The sequence below is a fragment of the Scophthalmus maximus genome, chromosome 19 (assembly GCF_022379125.1).
Source record: "Scophthalmus maximus strain ysfricsl-2021 chromosome 19, ASM2237912v1, whole genome shotgun sequence".
Lineage (NCBI taxonomy): Eukaryota > Metazoa > Chordata > Actinopteri > Pleuronectiformes > Scophthalmidae > Scophthalmus > Scophthalmus maximus.
Window position 1 is genome coordinate 14077125 of NC_061533.1, and position 16078 is coordinate 14093202.

Here is a 16078-nt window from a genome sequence, read left to right on the forward strand (position 1 = left end):
CGCTCCATGTACTACCTCAATGACAGTTTTTGTGGCCAGCCACTTCAGTTCTCCAGCCAGGAATTCCCGGAGGGTGTAATGCATGTGTGTCTCTTACTTGTCTATACTGGTTTCAGCAGTGAAACCTGTATTGTTATTTTTAATTCGTCAAAATATTGCTATTTATTTCTTCTTTCTCTCATGAGAAAACAGAAGTTATACAGGTCAGAAAATACATGAATCACTAGGCACACCCAAAAAGGACAAAAACATTATAGTTTATATAAACAGTTTATTAGTAGGAGTGCATTATATTACATTAATTTGTCCAAAACGAATTCAAGTTAGAGGATAAACCCCCTTCAGATTGACCATCTCATTTTCAAGGGGGTCCTTTTCTCAAATACACAGAAAACACAGTACATTAGACAAAACAAGACAATATATCCAGACATAGCAGACTGCACCTCTCCCAGACCTAACCACTCCCCCACCCACTGATGCCTTTAATAACTGCCAAAATACTTTCATGTAATATACACTTACCCACCAATATGAAGTGCAATAGTTGACCAAATACCTACAGTCTGGGCTGTAGTTTGCTGCTGATGAGTCACAAGGTAATGTTGGGGAAAGTCATTTCTGTGTTTCAGCATCAAACCTGTTTCTTCAGTGCATTTTATCAGGGACAACCCCCCCCCCCCCCCCCCCCCCCCCTTCTGAAATAACAATACACTGCATACTGACTGGTGAAGAAAGAACAACTACTAAAGTGCGATTACACCCTGACTTCAGTCTTAACTGGGTGCCATTATAATTTATTGCATTTTGAGGAATTCATCAATTAATTGCTTCATTTGCACATGGTTATTCCCATTCTTGCTCTTTGTGAGTTTGCAGCATGTCCCAGCATGCACTGGGCAGGAGGTAAACAGCCAGTTTATCAGTTCACCACACCATTGGATTGTGGGACTCAAGATCATTCTGCTTCCAGAAGCTACTAGATCCCTCTGTGGTTCCACAGCTGTCAGCCCCCTGTTTAACCCCCACCCCATCCCGACACTTTGGCATCAGGCATTTGCTGGCAAGTTCTCAGCTGTCTGTGCCTGAAATAGACCTTATCAGGAGCAGACCATCTTTGAGGGGGGGCACTCTCGCAGAATTAATTTAATGGGAAATTACCTTTCATTCACAAAACCTTGGATTGTTCGAAGACACTGGAAATACACTGGATATTTGTTGAAACACAAGTAATCACGGTTTATGATGACCTTCAGTGCAACGCATTTTTAGGGGCCTTTGTATGCTTGGGATGGACCCCCATGTGTGATTGAGGTCCACCTTAGCTCTGTCTCATCTCATTGAGATCCAGTATAAATATAAATTGGGGTGTTGGTGGGGGAAAGTTACTCAAGACAGAAAAAGTTTGAACCAAACACGAGGGACTGGAGGTGCAGACCGTCTACGCAGGACAAAAACATAAATAACAGGAGGAAGGAACATTGAAGACGATCGAGCAAGCCCCACAATCAAGGTACTGCACAGCTTTCACAGAGAGCTTTTTTTTTCTTTTTCATGTCTATCAGGTGTGAAGAGGGCACAGGGGGGTGGGGGGGTAGACCGTGCCTATCAGGGGAGCAGGAGGACGTTGGGTCTGTCCGTTAGGAAAGTAGCATTTGTTGCAAGGCTCCACTTGGGGTACAAGACCATGCCCAAATAAGGCCTTGGGGAGGCCATTTAAAGTTAGAGATAGCATGTGCGTGGCCATTTGCTACAGGAGACCCAGGACAGCAGGACAACTATTAGCAAAAATGGTGAGAATAAAAACATTTCTAATGCTATACTAGTTTTAAATACTATTATAATGCTCACAAATTATAAATTCTTATCTCCACAGTCAATGGGAAATAAGTGTGTATGTGATTGTGTTGTATATATATATATATATATATATATATTTATATATATATATATATATATATATATACAGCAACTTGTGTGAGATGTTTGTTATTATTCAGAAATGTCTATATAATTGGAATGTGTCTTTTGTATGAAGCTTTGTTTGCCTTATTACAGTCAAAATACAACATGCACAATTGATTGACTGATGTCATTGACACTAAAATTCTTCAATTGTGTTTTGGCTGGTGAGGTGATGCTGTCAGACACCAATTATAGCATTTGTAGATTTCACGTTTCATATGCGATAATGACCACCAATCCACCAGATGGGAGACCCAATCCAGTTAAAAGACGAGGGAAACAAACACTTCCAGGCGGGAGAAACTGACGAGGCCATTGACTGCTACTCTAAAGCCATCAAGGTGTGCAAGGACAAAAAGGTGCTCGCCGTCATCCACAGGAACAGATCAGCATGCTATCTAAAAAAGGTAAGAGGTTTGGTAAAGCAGAACAACCAAGCACCTGATAATTTGTAATTTGCCTGGGGAAAGGACTGTCATGTAAATTATTCTTTTTTTTGTTAAAGGAAAACTATGTTAATGCAGCATCTGATGCGTCCAAAGGTAGAGCAATCAATATAAAATTAAACAAAACCAGTTAACATTAACTTGAATCAAAGGTAGACAACCTCATTATGGTTCTTCCCCCGTTTTTAGCAATCGATGTTGATGCAGCAGACATCAAAGCTTTGTACCGGCGATGTCAAGCTCTGGAGAAGCTAGGAAAACTAGATATGGCTTTCAAAGATGTGCAGAGATGCGCCACTCTCGAACCAAAGAACAAGACCTTTCTGGAGACTCTTCGTAGGCTGGGGGCAGAGATCCAGTCCAAGGTCAGTGTGCTTTTTTCCGTGGCATAAGAATTAAATGTTTGGATGCATAGAAAATGGACATACATGTATATCTACACAGGAAATTATCAAAGTAAAAAAATGTAACGATAGTTAATTTTTTTTTCTCCACAGCTAAAATCAACATTCTCCACAGATTCGAGAGTACAGAACATGTTTGACATTCTCCTCGATGAAGAGATGGAAAAAGACAAGAGGGAAAAGGTTTGGAGGTTTTGTAATCTGAAGAAAAAATGGGGAATTATTGAGCTGCCTTTAGACGCATCTGCGGTTTTAAGTACTTCTTTTCAACTTCCTTCTTCTTTTATGTCTAGGCCGCCAACAACCTGATTGTGCTGTCGAGAGAAGACGCAGGAGCAGAGAGAATCTTCCAGAACAACGGGGTTCCTCTGCTGGTCAACATGATAGAGACAGGCAAACCCGAGATGATCCTGGCTGCTGTTCGTACTTTGTCAGGAATGTGCACAGGACACAAGGCTCGGGTAAGCACAGTCTTTGGAAATGATCCAACACAATAGTGAAAAAATCAGGGAAAATAAAGAACGTGTTTTAACATATACATCATCTTCCGAATACAGTCAATAAGTACAAATCTTGTCTTCATGGTGCCCATCTGTATGTTTCTTTTTGCTCCCCCCAACAGGCCATGGCCATTGTGCACATGGTGGGTGTGGATAAGATGTGCAGCATCATGGCTGTCGACAATGAGGAGATCGCACTGGCAACCTGCAACTTCTTCCAGTGCGTTAATGACTCGCTCACTGGTGGAGATGCAAGGGAATATGGGAAAGAAGAGGCCTTGGTTTTGGGTGAGACAGAATCCTCATCTCTAGCTGTGTGACTTAAGCTATGCTGCTGTTGGTACTTTTCCTCAGTACTACAGACTGGGACATCCAACCTTTCCTTATCATCTGTCCCACTGCAGATACATCTAAAGACCTGAAGACCATTCTTCTCTCGCTGCTGGAGATGGTTGCTAGTAAGAAGGTGTCTGGCCATGGCAGAGACCAGGCGCTGAACCTCCTGACCAAGAATGTACCACGCAGACATAAAAACGAGAACAACACCAGAGCCCTCTTCACCATTGATCACGGTGAGCCCAACATCACTTATTTGGTTTGAGTTACAGTCCATTGCTGCAGCAAAATTTTTGACATGGGTATATTGTGTTTGTTCTCATGTACATGTGTTTGTTCTCCAGGTCTGAAGAAGATCCTTAAAGTGTGCGGCCAGATATCTGAACTGCCAGACCAGCTGCCAATGACAGAGAACACACAGCTGATTGCCAGCATGTGTCTCAACAAGCTCTATGACGACCTCAAATGTGATCCAGAGAGAAACAACTTCCGAGACATTTGTGATGACTATGTCAAGTACGTGCAAAAAAATACAGCTTTACCAACATTGTACACAGCACTTTGCAAATGCTGAGACCAAGCTGATATAAGTTACATCATCTCGTTCGCTCTTCCATTTCAACAGATCAAAAATTGACCCCAACAACATGGACAAGACCATTCATGCCATCAACACCATCTCAGGGCTGCTGCAGGGCCCCTTTGATGTTGGCAACGCCCTAGTCGGACGGCAAGGTATCATGGAGATGATGGTGGCACTGTGTGGCTCCGAACGCGAGGTGGACCAAATGGTCGCTGTGGAGGCGCTGATCCACGCCTCCTCAAAGATGAGCCGTGCCTCCTTCATTATCACCAATGGTGTGTCACTGCTCAAGGATATTTACAAGAAGACCAAGAATGAAAGGATCAAAATACGTTCACTGGTGGTGAGTGACTGCACATTATAAAGAATAATTATAAAGAATAATACAACAACACATAAAGACAACATCAAGGATGAACAGTACAAGACAGTACAGGGGGGGAAACATAGTGAGCTGCTGCTGCTGCTCATCTACATGGGGAACAAAGTCCAGTTGTTTACTTTGTAAAACGTTTAATAAGAAAGACATAACTTGTGTGTTAGTGTATGTGGGTGTCCATACTCTTCTCCATGTCTCTGTCCAGGGTCTCTGTAAACTGGGTTCAGCTGGAGGAGATGATTACAGTTTAAGGCAGTTTGCTGAGGGCTCCACAGAGAAGCTGGCCAAGCAGTGCAGGAAGTGAGTACTTCCTGAGAAAACTAATACTGAGTGAACCAGCCATGATGCACATGGAATGTGCCTTCACATATGTCTAAATGTGGCTGAAATGGAAAACTGGATTTAGAAGCCGTTACTGGCAGAAAGCCCAGACGACAAACTTGCACCAACTTGCTTCAAACATAGTTTTTTTCATGTTTAACCCATTTTAAAATCCTACGTAAGGAAACACAAAATCATATTTTGAGGAAAAATTTAATGGAATTTTAATTTTATTTACTCCCTTTTTAAAAACTTAACTTTCATTTTCCATTTCCCAATCGATTGGGACACTGATTGCAAACCTAGTAGTTCACAAAAAGTAACTGTACACACTTGCTGTTAAATCTTTTTTTCCTTATTTTTTTTGTACTTCAGGTGGCTCTGTAATCCCCAGATTGATACCAAAACAAGAAAGTGGGCTATCGAGGGTCTCGCTTATCTGACTAATGATGCTGACGTGAAAGATGACTTTGTGGAGGATGAGCCTGCCTTGAAAGCCATGTTTGAACTGGCCAAGGTATAGAAATTACAGTCAGAAAGAAACATACTGTGTCTGATTAGACATTACAAATAACCTTTCACCTTTCTCTTTATTTTTAGTCTAAGGACAAGACAATCTTATATTCAGTGGCTTGCACATTGATTAACTGCGCAAACTGCTATGATAAGAAGGAAATCCTCCCCGAGCTGATCCAGCTTGCCAAGTTCTCGAAGCAACATGTGCCTGAGCAACACCCTAAGGTAAAGAGGGAGGACAGAAGACTATAACACATGAATTAAAGTGGGCTAAGCAAGAAAGGTTGCACGTTTGATAAACACACTTTGTGCACCCTCTTTTCATTAGGATAAGAAAGACTTTATCGAGAAGAGAGTGAAAAGGCTGCTGAAGGCTGGTGTCACGTCAGCTCTTGCAGTCATGGTAAAAGCCGACAACGCCATCCTGACCGACCAGACCAAGGAGATGTTGGCAAGGTGGTAGATGCATCTCATGGCAATGTGATGATGAGACATTCTCTGTGTCATTAAATCCAATGTGTAACTCGCTGGGAACTTCTAAATGACTCCACACAGTCACCGTCAGCAATGTAAATGTTTTTAGTCATGCCATTCTGAATTACTCAGCATTTTTTGTCAAGTCAGGGTTGGGGTTAGGGATTTTTTGATCAAATCTTCCATTTGTTAAAAAAAGGGAACGAAAGCGAAACCACAAATGAATATATCCAACGTTGTGTGTGTTCCTCCTTCAACCGCAACACTGCTTATTATGACTGTTATACGTATTTTCTGTTTTCTATCTCAAGGGTTTTCCTGGCATTATCAGAGGATCCCAGAGATCGTGGTATTATTGTAGCCCAAGGTGGTGGTAAGGTGAGTGATATGCTTCGGAATCAATGTGTAAGTGAATCCACAACACTCCATGAAAGTGGAAGAAGCCCTCCCACATATTTCAAAGCTGAATCCCCGGCAAAAGAACTTTCAAAAACAGAAGGGTGCAGTGCATTTTCATATTTTGTACAGAAAACTACCAAGACAGGCTGGTTCTTGCGCACTATGATATCCCCACTGATTTTGGCTACTGTCATTCAAATTAAACTGTTGCTCTCCCCTCAGGCTTTGATACCACTTGCTCTGGAAGGGACTGATCTGGGAAAGGTGAAGGCCAGTCACGCCCTCGCCAAGATTGCAGCCATTTCCAACCCAGAAATCGCCTTCCCCGGTGAACGGGTAAGACATGCTACAGTTTCTGCTTTGTTTATTTCTGTGAAAGTCCCTTTTGAGATGACTCTTCCTGATACCCGTCACAACACACTTCAATTCAACCGTATTTATATCTGTTAGGGTTAGGGTTCTACATGCTGTATGGTGATGCAGAACTTAGTCACAGATTTCGATTGCTGCAATCTTCTGTTGGGGGTTTTCATTTTTATTGTTAGGGTTAATCCTGTTTGTTCCTCCTTTGCAGACTTCAGTATGTATCTTTGCTGCGCTGGTGGTTCAACAAAGGATTTTTTTTCTTCTAAATTCTGCCGTTTCTTGGTCGACAGGTGTATGAGGTGGTGCGGCCGTTAGTTAGCCTCCTTCACACAGACAGAGATGGGCTGCAGAACTTTGAAGCTTTGAAAGGCCTCACCAACTTGGCTGGTTACAGTGAGAAACTAAGGTGACATCTTTCGCCGTTGTGATGCTTGATAGCCCCCAATTCTCTTTTCTCAAATGTGATTTCAATGCAGCTTTCAGGTCTTGACTACTTGTGGTTATATTTGGTATATATACCAATTTTCCAGAGTGAAGATTGTGAAAGAGAAAGCTCTGCCAGAGATCGAGAATCACATGTTTGAGGAGAATGACCAGATCAGACAGGCTGCCACCGAATGCATGTGCAACCTTGTGACATGTAAACAGGTGAAAACAGACACGTTGCCAAAATCCTCACAAGATAACTGTACAAACTGTGTGTAAAACAACTGTTCCTGATTGAAAATTCCTACCCTGTTTTAGGTCCAGGAGCGTTACATGGAGGATGGCAATGATAAGCTGAAGCTGCTTGTGCTGCTCAGTGGCGAGGATGATGACAATCTTCAGATAGCTGCAGCTGGAGCTCTGGCCATGATCACTGCTTCTCAAAAGAAGCTTTGCACCAAACTGACCTGTGTGGTATGTACAACAGCATTCACTGGTGTTTTTAGTGTAGATTATGAATAAAGGCATAATGAAAAAGGCCTAGATATCCAATGCTTAGGTTTTCCCTCACAAACTGGTAACTTACGCTACCTGGCCGATGCAACAGGAGCAAATAACCTGGACAATCGTGTATAAAAATGTGAAGTCAATGCGGAAGTGCCTGAAAGCTGAAACCCTCTAAATGTTGTAGAATGTCTTAATCTTCTTTTTCATTTAATTCGTATCATTCAAACACTGTCAGTGACTGAGTGACTGATCTCTCCCAACAGACCACCCAGTGGCTTGAGATCATGCAGAGGTTATGTCTCCATACAAACCCCAAGATCCAGCACCGTGGCCTCGTGATTGTCTACAACATGCTCAACTCCGAGGACAGTGAGCTGGCCAAGAAGCTGATCGAGAGTGAGTTACTGGAAATCCTCTCAGTGATCGGCAAGGCGGAAGACAACCCCAAGAGGCAGGAACCCATCGATGCAGCGCGCACATGCCTGGTCAAAGCCTTGGAGCTGGGTCTCATCAAACCCTTCACGAGCCCTTCTTAAAATGTTGGCAACAACTGAAACAGCAGCTATGGACCTTTTTCTTTATTCCCTCTGTTAGATAGAGACATTTTTCAAAATGCTTTTTCCACCTCAAAGATATTAAAGGATTCAACATACCGCCTCCCAATCTCTAAACATATTCTGTCACAATATCAGAAGAAGCATCCATCCATCTATCTGTCTGTATTTGATATGAAAAAATTTTTTTTGATTCAGCGGTTTGTTCAAATGCAGAAGAGAGACTGAAACTGAAAATATGTTCTCCAAATAGAATGTCCCAAATCAGAAAAGTAATTTGAGGGTGATAAATAAACAAAAACCTCCTTATACTTCCTCCCACTTTTTGTTAGAGACAGGTATGTCTGCATCTTCATCTCAGAAAGGTTTTGAAACTTGGAAATATGCATGTTAAGATGTTGCTGTATTTTTGTTCTGTGAGTGAACTGCACTTGTTTGAGGTGGAGGTGGAGTCTGCCAGGAAGGGGACAGTTCTGAAGATGGTGCCCTTCAAGGGAGGATGAAGGATTATGGTGACATATTATCTGGTGAAATTACTCATTTGTGTAGCTCTAGCATCACAGGTTGGAGTAAGAAACCTACTCCAACCTCAAAAACTAGCACAACAACTTGCACTTGACAAAAACTCAAGCTGCACAACTTCTGTAATACCCCTGCTACCATCATTTTACCAATATCATAAAGCATGATCAATTGACATGAATTTTGTTTTTATAACTCAATGTGTTAATGAAGTGGTACATCTCAAGTCATTTTACTGCAGAACTTTGAATAACTCGATGCTAAAGTCATATTCAACACGCATTCCTTTGTTAGGGGCGCAGATATAACATAATGTAATAGATTTTAATACATGCCTACTGGGTATGACTTTAGCATCCGGTTCTAGTATTTTTTTTAACCCATTTTTAATAATTGCACCCATAGAAATGGATGCATATTTTGCATGATTTCATCAGAGTTATTAATAATGCCGTCTAAGGTCAATAAATCACTCTTACAGACACGCATATGGGCGGTTTTGAGCTGACTTCCTTTGCTGGTGTAGTGACAAGTGAGTTCCCCGAGGTGCAGTTGAATGCAGCGCGTGGAACTTTCCAGTGCTGCAGCGCGCGAGGGCGTGACACTGTCCTGAGGGCGTGTCACTGTCCTGAGGGCGTGACACTGTCCTCCGGGTGTCCTGTGGTCCTCCGGGTGTTCTCCGTGTGGTCCTCCGGGTGTCCTGTGGTCCTCCGTGTGGTCCTCCGGTCCTCCGGGTGTTCTCCGTGTGGTCCTCCGTGTGGTCCTCCGGTCCTCCGGGTGTTCTCCGTGTGGTCCTCCGTGTGGTCCTCCGGTCCTCCGGGTGTTCTCCGTGTGGTCCTCCGTGTGGTCCTCCGGTCCTCCGGTCCTCCGTGTGGTCCTCCGTGTGGTCCTCCGTGTGGTCCTCCGGTCCTCCGTGTGTTCTCCGTGTGGTCCTCCGTGTGGTCCTCCGGGTGTTCTCCGTGTGGTCCTCCGTGTGGTCCTCCGTGTGGTCCTCCGGTCCTCCGTGTGGTCCTCCGGTCCTCCGTGTGGTCCTCCGTGGAAGCGAGTGACTGTACTGAACTTGGTCCGTACGACTTCTGATCGGGGATACTTGTGTTTCCAGGTAGGCTTCGTTTTATCACTGCGAATCACCAGACCGACTTTAGCAACAAGCGCCAAACTCCCTGCGGACTTCAAGAACTGGTGAAGAAACACGTGCATTTTGAGGCGCAGTCGTCGCAGGTGATTTCCGTCCTTTTTGGCAGGTTAATTCCCTATTTGATGGGTTCGTATCGTGGCCCATTCAAAGGTTTTTGAACAGGTGACAAACTGCATGGGTTATAGTGTGGGACAGCGCAGGGGAAATAATGCAGTCATAAGGATCATTTCATAAGCCAAGTTTCATATGTACAACATATCTTTGATATTACTACTTGAAAAAAACATACATGCACATGTTTATAAAAAAACACACATGCACATGTTTGTACTTCATCACCAGAGATTGATGTGCTATCCACGGTTGGAACATCTAATTGCTAGAACTACTTTTTATTTTTTCGAAGGAAAATTACTGAAGAATGAAGAGGTGAGACAAAACTTTTGGTTTTGTGGAGGGGGGTGTTTAACAGTTTGTGATGCTGAGCTGTATATCTGCAACAGGAAGTTTGCGTGAGGGGGGGCAACATACATCACTGCAACAGTCACAGTGAGCAGCAGGGAGAAATCTAACAACGATCGGATTTTGTGACCCAGACAACCCTCACTACACTGACCTCAAATATGAACCGTAGGTGTCTGACAATTCAACAACTTAAAGGGATAGTTCAGTGATTTTGACGTGGGGTTGTATGAGTTACTTATGCATATTTAATATGTTACTTTAAAACGAAAGCAGTGAAAAAATACGTCCTCCAGCGTGCAATTGAATGTTGCGAAAAATACGTTTTCCGTTGGTCCCCTCTGCAACAGTGGTATTGAGCCTTACGCTACTTCCATTTCTCCTCCAAACTCCTTTGAATGACATCGCTGATCACCATCTCCATAAGGTAACATATTATCAATGCATAAGTAACTCATACAACCCCACTTCAAAATCACTGAACTATCCCTTTAAACTGTGTTTAATGTCAACCAGCAGAGAGCCCTCACTTTAGTTTGTATTTTTGCATTGACAGACGGAACCCTCATCTTTCTGCTGCATCTGCTTTCTCGTGAACTGGTGTACTGCTTTCCAGTTACGCCGGGTCAGGGTACGTCTTCTTGTGTTTCACAATCTTGCGATTAAAAAAAACAGCAAGAACAAAACAACAAAAAACTAAACATGCATCATAAATATTCTGTACGTCACAGGTGGAAACAGATCTGCGGATCTGTTTTTCTGCAAGGTTCCAGGCTGTGCTGCTGATGTGACGGTGGTGTTCTGCAACGATGTGCAGGTCTTCAGGGGTCTTCACATCACAGAGTGTGCAGGCCGTCCAACACCCAAGTCTGTCTGCCAGCGTGACGGTCGGGCATTTGTTTCCGTGGTCACAGGTGGTCAATGTGAATTTGAAGGAAAGGGCATTTATATTTTGACCGAAAAATGCAAAGGTATGTTTTTTATTTTACTCTGACGCCCTTTATCATGTGTAATAATGCAGGGTTTATTTGCAAAGAGTCACACAACATATTCATTTGATGGTCCACAAAAACATCAGATTGTAAAGATTGAGAGTGTCCACATGCACATTAGTATCCTTGCTCTGATAATGTGTTAACATCACAGTTGGTGTCAGCGACCTGCGACCCCCTTAACCTAGTTTTGGAAAAAACTGAATATCTAATGGAGATACAGTATCATGTAAACCAGGTTTTTTGTTCACTATCTGCACAGGGATTTACTGCTGGTAAAGACATAAAAGCCAAATCAAGCAAAAAGCAAAGATAAGACAAGATAATTAATCCCCACAGTGGAAAATTTGGATATTACAGAAGCCCAGAAAAAGACTGAGTAAAGAATAAAAACAGAATAAGCATAATATAAAACGTAATGAAATGAAATACAACTATACAGAACATTAGACACATAATACACAGTTACAGGAGGGATTTAGGATAGGAGTGAATACCATCTCAAGTCCAGGTTACTCCAGGTCCCTGTTTCACTGGCAGAGATGCAACTGCACTTTGGTGCCAAATTAACATTGTGATTTACATTTACTCCAATTTTGAAATGTGACCATTTAATAAGCAGCTTTGATGACTGAAACAGAGCAGAGACCAACTGACATTCTGTTAATCCCCCGGGCTCATTGTCCTCTGCACGTCAGCACTCAGTCCAGGCCGCAGGGTGCTGCTTGAAAATCATTTCCTGTTGCTGCTCACAACCCATCGCTGCTAACTGCTTAATTTCCACATCACAATTTCAGCTGTCAATCTCTCTGTCGTCTGATTTTGAAACTGTGGGCTCATCACACAAAAGCAGTACAAAACACCCTTGGTGCCAAATGAGACCCTAGATGGATATATAGATAGTCATATTGTATATTGTTAAATGTCCTGAAACTGGTATTACACCGTCTGATAACACTTTTGTTTTGTCGACTAGACCACAACAACAGCATATGTGCTTTTACCACCGGTAAGATGTTCCCATGGATACACACATCAATTCACATCAAGCTGCTTGCTGCTGTGTTTGATCATTGACGGGGGTTTTAACCTTTTTCCTACAGATCCCTCCTCACCAAAACCTGGACATATAGTCTACATTCTCTGTGGAGTTATTGGTGGGTTCTAACCATTAGTAAATCTGACATTTTGTCTGCATACGCCGCGTTTAATTATCGTCTGTATTAGCAGCTGCAGCATCCGTTGATAGATAATTCTTTCACCCCTTTTAACCCATCGCTTTTGAAAATGTGGCTTTTTGCTATGATTCAACTTGCTCTCTGCCTTCTTGCTTGCTCTCAGGGCTCCAATTATTTTGTCTTTCTAATGCTGACATCAGGTGACGTCAACATTTTTGCGGTGTTGTATTTTTTTTTTTTATTTATACAATCATTTTAAACATGCACCTCTTGCTTTCACAGGTCTATTGCTGATAATAATATGCCTGGGTGTGTATTTCTATAAAAAGAGAAAGAAAGGAAAAGAAGAGCAAAACCCACAGCCAGAAAGGTAATTGAAATATGTTATCATTCACAAGGTTTCTTCAAGGTTCAAGGTTCTTTATTCAGGTCCCCTCATTCCAAACATGAAGAGAACAGATTTTCAACACTGAGGTCCCAGTGCTCAGCTTAATGAATACGTATATAATTTGATATCTAAAGTAAAGAAAGAATATCAAATAAAGAGTTTAATCTTAAATAGAGAATAAAAAGAGATTATCGCACTATTGCACTTAGCTCAAACACAGTATAGCACAGTGTTGGGATTAAAAGCGTATATGTGTAGGAGATCACGTTACCAACATGTCCTCATATTAAATTTCAACCTGTAGCGGAGACTCTGGTGTGGCTGAGCCTCTAAGTGAGATGGAAAGGTAGGGAGAGCTTAGTGAACTTTAAATATTCATCATACAGCCCATAGTATGTGCAGACGTAGATGTAAATATATTCATTCTGACTTCAGATGTGTCCGTTTTATTTTTTTTACAGATGAGATTCCACTAGTGCTCCAGGATTGGAGGATCTCCCTCCCAATATATCCACAGCATCTGCAGCCTCCTCTCTGTCTCGCTCTCGCTTGTAGACCTTTGCTTTCAGTGTTTCTCAGCTCTTCTTAGTTTTTGGAAATAGACTTATCAGTTATGAAAAAACGCATGTGTCAGGGGGTGTCAAACCCTTCATATTATGTAACAAAGGGAAAAAAAGATGGGAAAGATTTGTACGATTTAAAAGGCATAAAATCGGAGAGATAACACGGGTAATACTCACTTAAAATAAGGACCTCGTGGCTGGATCAACTGAAGTTTTCTAGTGGCTCTAAGTTCTAAAAACGAGCAGACGTCCGCTCCTGCTCTGGCCAGCAGGGGGCGACCTCGAGTTGCCTTTTTTCTTTCTTGTGTCCAGTGGTGCACTGAATGGCAGCGGGGCTGCACTTTAAGAGGCAGGGCAGGGACACACACACACACACACACACAGAGAGAGAGAGAGAGAGAGACACACACGGGGCTTGTTGGTGCTCTCAGTAGAGCTGTGAATCTGTAGTGGTCCACAGTCAGCCTGCGGTGGACATACACAGCGCCTACAGTCGTCTCAACCGGCATCTATCCGTCAGCTTGGGACCGTCTGCTTAGAGGACTGCAGCAGCAACGCAGCAGGGCAAATATTGTTCCTACACGACTCTACAGCCTGAAGAAGAAGAGAATCGGGGGGGGGGTGAGATTACTCTTTGACTTGGTCTATTATGTGAAACAGTTAGATGTCTTGTCGAGGTGTACAACCCTCGCCTCACCTCACGCACTGTGACACCAAGTGCCACTTCTCAGGTGTGCGAGTCATCCAGCTGCTCTCTGAATATCTCTCACCTGACCTCAACACGCAGCCGGAAGTTCTCTAACAAGGCTCCTCCGCCTCAGAATACGTCTCGTCTGTTTGGATGAAGGGGCAGCAGGTCAGGTAGCCATGTCTCTCTCATTGAAACTGAAGGCAAGGTGAGATTGAAGCGGAGTGCGTGGCTCAGATCCCACTGATGCGTGCTGCGGTTGTACAACCAGTGTACGGCGTGTCGTCGCCGAACAGGCGTGCTCCTTTCGTTTGTGTGACTGTAATGTCTGTTCAGTTTGGTGGGAAATGAGGGAAGTCGAGGGGCGGCTGTGCAGCCCATCAGGCCACGGAGGAAGAAAGTCTCTCGCACAGTAACAATGGGAACTTGACCTTTACCCCATGGTGCGTGTGTGTGTGTGTGTGTGTGTGTGTGTGTGAGTGCAGAGTAATACCCACGTTCAGACGCCCTTGTGTCCATACTCTGCTGTTTATCTCTGGAAAGTGGCTCAGTTTAACCTTCTTCTGGGACAAGTTACTGAGAAACTTGAGTGCAGTGGTGCTGTGGGCCAGGTGACAGATTTGTCTCTGCGTTATCTTGGGGACATTATTAGAAGCTGCTCTGGACCAGCCTTTCATTTCCTGGCACACTGCTCTTAACAGTGAACTGCTGCATTTCTCCTCTCGGGCTCTTTCGCGATTCCTCCAGCCTGACACATCCGGCCACCAAAAGACTAGCTGGACTGTGAAATAGCTTTCTTTAATCCAAAGAGAAAAGGGGATAAGTGGTTATGTTTTTTTTTTCTCTCTCTCTCTACGTTATCCCTGGGAGATTGAGCAGTGACGAGCGCAGCAACAGCATTGTCCAGTGAAGGATCTGGACTCATTGGTTCTGACTCCGTGGCAGCTCAACTGTTGCACTTGTGTTATGTGACATCATACCTCACTGACAAATTTTTAAAAAAAGAAGAAGATATTTGTGTGTCTGAAGGAGAGTTTCCCCTTGTCACGATGAAGGAGGAAGCTTTGGAACACGATGATTGAATTTCTTTGTTTTTGTTTATTTCATCAGATTATCTTGGACAAATTATATTTTTTCCCCTTTAGAAATGTCTTGAAATGTTTCAATCAATGCGTTATGATAATTTTCTGCTAATTATAGTTGTATAGTATGTCTCTGTATTTTAAAATAGATAATAAAGCCACCGATTTGAAAACTTTTCCTTGCAACGTCATCGTCTCGGGTGCAGTCACGAGACGATGTGTGATGGTGACCTATGTTTGGAGAAAATGAAAAATCATGCAAAGACTGTGGGGCAAGGGCAAGGTGTTATGCTGGGATATGAGCGTGTGGTTTCCTTTAATCAACTTCCTGTTTTGTCCACATTTGCCTGGGAGTCAGTGGAACTGGCCCAGGTTGGTCAGCTTGCCGCAGAGGATGTTTGAAAGGGAAAATCGCTCATGCAAATCCCCTGCTCTCTGTTTGTGAAGAACACCTGAGCTTGCATGCCGCGCTGCACACTACAATGGCCTTGCGCCGATTTGTTGCTTGTCAGAGTGAGCAGCATCTGCACATTATGTAATATTTTCCATCTGAGTAGCAGCAGCAGCGCAACATCACTTCAGAACCAAAACCATGTCGAAGGAAATCGTATTCATTCTGTTACCCTCAGCCGTCACCCTCAGATCTCTGAGGGATTCAACTGTGTGGAAGTGGCTGTAACCATAAGCTTTGATTGGTGAAACTGATTCCACAACGTTAAACCACCGTCTTTTTCTCGCCGTATAAGCTTCGTGGGATGAGGCAGCACAACAATTTAACGGCTGTATGTTTTTTTTTAAGTGCTGTCTTGTGATTTGGGGTCAAAGAGCAGTCTATGTACTGTGCTCATCCTGTTCCATGGGATCCCAGTAGTGATAGGACCAAAATAAC

At 43.2% G+C, this 16078-nt stretch overlaps 1 protein-coding gene across 2 annotated transcripts; it reads left to right on the top strand.

Annotated features, from left to right (window-relative positions):
* The first annotated feature begins 1355 nt into the window (after positions 1-1355).
* unc45b (unc-45 myosin chaperone B) lies at positions 1356-8487 on the top strand. 2 transcript variants are annotated; one of them, XM_035641143.2, is made up of 20 exons: positions 1356-1513; positions 2211-2372; positions 2471-2507; positions 2601-2776; positions 2909-2998; positions 3109-3276; positions 3438-3603; positions 3720-3887; positions 3996-4167; positions 4277-4577; positions 4819-4913; positions 5310-5451; positions 5535-5675; positions 5779-5906; positions 6236-6302; positions 6546-6659; positions 6980-7095; positions 7220-7337; positions 7434-7589; positions 7886-8487. In XM_035641143.2, the coding sequence occupies exons 2-20, from the start codon at positions 2211-2213 to the stop codon at positions 8156-8158; spliced, it is 2790 nt and encodes a 929-aa protein (XP_035497036.1). In that variant the 5' UTR covers positions 1356-1513; the 3' UTR covers positions 8159-8487. The 2 variants fall into 2 exon arrangements, with proteins under 2 accessions (XP_035497036.1, XP_035497035.1); XM_035641142.2 differs by lacking the exon at positions 1356-1513 and adding an exon at positions 1668-1793.
* The last annotated feature ends 7591 nt before the right edge of the window (positions 8488-16078 follow it).

Bases quoted from the DNA above. Each gene is read 5' to 3' on its own strand.
- unc45b (XM_035641142.2), top strand. From the start codon at position 1,734: ATGTGCGTGGCCATTTGCTACAGGAGACCCAGGACAGCAGGACAACTA. The intron at 2,999-3,108 runs GTTTGGAGGTTT...TTTTATGTCTAG, and splicing joins AAAAAGACAAGAGGGAAAAG to GCCGCCAACAACCTGATTGT. The intron at 4,578-4,818 runs GTGAGTGACTGC...GTCTCTGTCCAG, and splicing joins TCAAAATACGTTCACTGGTG to GGTCTCTGTAAACTGGGTTC.